The sequence below is a fragment of the Geospiza fortis genome, unplaced genomic scaffold, assembly GCF_000277835.1.
Source record: "Geospiza fortis unplaced genomic scaffold, GeoFor_1.0 scaffold145, whole genome shotgun sequence".
Lineage (NCBI taxonomy): Eukaryota > Metazoa > Chordata > Aves > Passeriformes > Thraupidae > Geospiza > Geospiza fortis.
The window spans coordinates 1,641,473-1,645,772 of NW_005054362.1; the positions used below are offsets into that span (position 1 = coordinate 1,641,473).

At 52.7% G+C, this 4,300-nt stretch overlaps 1 protein-coding gene across 1 annotated transcript in view; it reads left to right on the forward strand.

Annotated features, from left to right (window-relative positions):
• The first annotated feature begins 1,239 nt into the window (after positions 1–1,239).
• Positions 1,240–4,300, forward strand: part of SCARB1 (scavenger receptor class B member 1) — a 19,431-nt gene continuing 16,370 nt past the window's right edge. Inside the window, exons 1-2 of the mRNA XM_031059435.1 lie at positions 1,240–1,284; positions 3,224–3,381. Coding sequence (XP_030915295.1) covers positions 1,240–1,284; positions 3,224–3,381 — 203 coding nt within the window. The remainder of the gene's footprint in view (positions 1,285–3,223; positions 3,382–4,300) is intronic.

Sequence of the window (4,300 nt, forward strand, 5' to 3'; positions counted from 1 at the left end):
GGGGCGCGGTGCGGTGCTCAGTGCTGTGGTCGGTGCGCTGCGGACTGGGGCTGGTGCGCCTTTGCCTTGTGCAGTGCGGTCAGGAGAGCCGAGCGCTGGAAGAGGCAGCGTCGCTGCTTCAGCTCCGAGCAGCCTCAGGCTCTTCCTCTGGGCACGTGTGGATTTGGGGTGTTCCACCCTTGGTGACAGTAAATGTGCCCGGAGTGAGCAGGTGAACCAGCCCTGGGTAACTAACGCGGGCTCTTTGCATCGCTGGGATTAGCTGGGGATGCTTGGCAGAGCATCACCCTGAGCAGCGACACTTCCTCCCTTCCCTCCTGCCTCTACCTGCCGCGCCAGTTATTCCTTTCATAAGTAGATGAGCACGTGCCGGGCTACACGTGAGATGCTCTCCCGGCTGAAACAGGAGCTCTCCAGAGGAGCCCTGTGCATGGAGCAGCCTCCAAGTTATCCTCTCTCCTTCGGAAAGAAGTCCTTCAGACTGAAAACCTGAAGAGTTGCTTCTCTGAAGACCTGTTTTATCCACAGGAGAGGTCCTGAGGCTGAAGAGGGTTTGTCCCGAAAACGTGGGGCTGTGGATGGAGTTGTTGCTCTGCTCAGTAACTCTGCACAGTTTTAGGAGCCAGCACTCCTGTCCCTGCTGCTGGGACACCAGTTATCCTTCTGTAATGTAGAGCTCATCCCCACATTTAGCCAAACCTTTTTCTCCCCGTCCAAGGCAGATGTGCTCCCTGCCTTGGCCTTTCTCCAAGCTTCCACCTACCCAGGTCAGCCCCTGAAAATTTGCTTCTGATGAAAGAGATGAACAAACACCTCATAGCCAATGGCTGGCGCTGCGTGTGGCGCAAAGGCTCTGCCGAAAATGACCTACTTAAACTCACCCCTTGGAAGGGCAGAGCCACACAGCCCCGTGCATTAAACAGCTGAAAGTCTTTGTTCAGCTTCAGGACATCAGGAACTGGTACCTGCAAATAAAAGGCTGAATGGCCCCTGCAGGACAGAAATGACATTTTTTGTGCAAAAACCTCTCTGCCCTCTTTTTAGCTAATCCTGATTTTTTTTTTCAACCTAATTAGCTAAGTTCTAATAATTTGCAGTGAGAACAGAAGATGAAGAAAAGATCAACCCTTGTTTTTCCTCCCTTCACCTCAAGCCCTTGGTCTCCCCATCTTCAACATGACACAAAATTACCCTGAGCTCATTTTTTTTCCATTTCACATCAAGCCTAATAACTGAGTGATGACGGGTGATGAGAAACATTCAGGCCCTTACTGCAACTCCTGGGTTGGTCTTCAGTGTGGGTAAGAGGAGCTTGAAGGGCTGGGGTTGGGCAGGTAAAGACTGGTTTGCCCGTCCTGGCTTCCTGAGCTCTGTCAGGATGGTGAATCCTGATGGAAAAGCACTTACTTATGGACAGGTGATTGTTACCAGGTTATCTTTGGGTGAAGTCTGCAGGGAAAGCAGGGAGCTTGGAGCCCGCCCCATCTGCACTGGGCTGCCTGGGGGATTGGCCCTGCAAAACCTGGGGAATTTTGCTTTTCTGGGCAGGGCGCCTCCGTCCCTCCTGGGGAAGCAGGATTTGGATGCTGTGCTGGAGCTGCTGCTCCCCTGGCCCCATCTGGAGCTGATGGGCACTAACCAGTTCCTTTCAGTTCCTCAGGAGCAAAGATCAGCCTGGTCAGGAGGGGTCAAACAACTCAGTGACCCTTTGCAAGCCATCTAGTTGACAAATATTCTGTTTTTATTTCAGGCATATGACCGTGTTTGTTTTGAGCTAAAAATAGCTTAATTTTAAGCTCTTTTACCCCATTTTGGGGATCTTAGGAGCACCTGAGGAGTAGCTTGGGCTGGTGAGCCCAGGTGGGGAGGCAGCAAGGAGCTGGGATGTAGCTCCATCTGACTGGGTGCTTCTTATAAAAATGAATACATATGCAACAAGTGGTCAAGGGAGTGCAAGACAGAGCAAGCAGCTAAAGGAAAGGAGATGTTCTTGATCATAATCCATTTGATGCTTGGGAATCAGGGTTGTAAAGCAGACTAAACAAAAATCTGCCTTATTAATGCTCCTTTGCCATGAAGTCCTTGAGGCTGGCAAAATGAGAGCAGCATGTGGTGGTGGGAAGGGTTTGCCAGGGCAGGTGGGTTACACAGCATTGTGGAGATGTGTTCCCAGGGATAGGGGTGGGTGAGGGGCTTGCAGGGGCCTGCTGCTCACAGGTAGCTCAGCCTTCCCATAAAATTCCTCAAGAAAGAGGAGGTGATGTGGGGAAACCTCTGGCGCCTCAACCCCCTGTGTCAGCAAATACGTGCCCAGTGAGATGGAGCTGCTCCAGAGCAGGGGCTGTGGAGCTGCTGAGCTGCACCAGCACAAAGCCCAAGTCCCTCCTTCTGTTCATGGATCAGCCCCACTTCCATAATCTGCCTGGGTTATCTAAGCAGGGACAAGGATCTGTGCTCCCAGGAGAAAAGATTATGGTGGAACACATCCAAAGTGGGTGTTCAAGAAGGAACAAGCTCTTGCCCTCCTACAGCAGCCTGGAGGCAGGGAGGGAGTGGAGGCAGATGTGCCCTTGTACCAGCTTTGAGCTGAGGAGGGCTTAGGGTGTCTCTGAGCTCCTGCAGGCATTTCCCAGCACTCAGGACAGTGATGTGGCACAGGATTGTGCCTTTGACCTGCCTCTTGGTCAGCTGTGAGTCAATGCAAGCAGGCAGGGGTGTCCTGGGCTGTGCTGCCTTGCCATCCCAGTTCTCCATCTTCTTTTTGGGAATCTGGTGGGCTCTCCCTGCTGGTACCCAAGCAGCTGTGAGGATAACTGTGCCACTTCTCCTTGCTTGTTTTTAGCTGTGTGGAGCTGCCAAAGCCACAAGCAAAGGCCTCTGGGACAGACAAGTAAAACATGCAGAGTAGTGAATAATTCAGAGCCAACTCTGCGGCACATCAAACACTCGGAAACCCTGTGGGCAGAATTAGAAAAGTTAAGCCTGAATAAATAAGCCAGCAGACATCCTAGCTTCTAAACATGAACCTGATGCTTCTGCACGCACGGGATTTCTCACTGTATATCTAACTGGGTTTGTCTGCCAAAAACACCTGGATCCTCTGGAGAGCATCTGTACCTGCCACCTTCAGCTGTGCCTTACACTGAGCTGAGGGTGGATGTGTTCACCTGCAGCCACACAGACCAAATGTCGTGTCCCCTTTTTTTGTTTTTTTGCCTTACAGAACGTCAGGATCGACCCCAGCAGCATCTCCTTCCAGATGTGGAAAGACATCCCCGTCCCTTTCTACTTGTCAGTGCATTTCTTCGAGGTGCTGAACCCCAAGCAGGTGCTGCGGGGAGAGAAGCCAGTGCTGAGCCAGCGTGGGCCCTACGTGTACAGGTCAGGTGCCACCTGTGCCCCAGCCTGGCACGAGCCTGACCATGGGCTGCCTGCCTGGCTGCTGCCTGGCTCCTCTGGCAGGAGGACATGGCATCAGCAGGCTCACTGAGAGCCCAGGGGCTCTGGATTTTGAAGGGACCCAGATGTGCTCTGGATTTTGAAGGGACCCAGATGTGCTCTAGTTGCTGTGATCTTGCTAAAGACGCAGGCAGGAGCTCTGGCCACTGAGACAGGGAGGTTGGTGGGTGCTCCAGTGAGTTGTGGAGCTCAGCCTTTTTCTGGGGCCTGTTGGGCAGGCAGACCCGGGCTGATGCAGTCCAAACATGGGTGTGAAGGGTGGTGGTGTCATGGTGGGTGACCCTGTCTTCAGAGTGCTCTTATTTTATCTTCACAGTGCATTAAGCACTCAGCTCCTGAGCTGGAGTCGCCTCAATATCATACTTTATGGGCCAGCCTAAGTCCTTATCTAACATGATACCAGAACATGCCCAGAATGAGTGCTCTGCTCATGGGAGCCAGCATGGAGCCACCACTGGGTCAGGCCCACACACCGCAGGGCTGGGCCTGTTTGAGGATGCTGCCTGAAGCCCCAGGTGCTTCTTAGCACCTGAAAGTGATTGATGTTGATTGAGGGTGTGAACTTCGCCATGAGCAAGGGATCTTCAGTATATCAGTACCTACAGCAATGGGGTGAGGTTGACCAGCAGCCTAAGCAAGCTCATGTGGGAAGCTTACTGGTTAATCCAAAGCTGTTTGAGCAGTGTGAGGGGACACCTGCAGTATGTATGTGCCCTTGTTTGCCCTGGCCTTGCCAGGTCCCCCCCTGTGGGTTCTGTATGTTGCCATCCCATCGCTCTCCTGGCTCGGGGAAAAGCTTCACTTGCTGTAAATAAGAATAAACAAAGGGGCAAAGCTTATT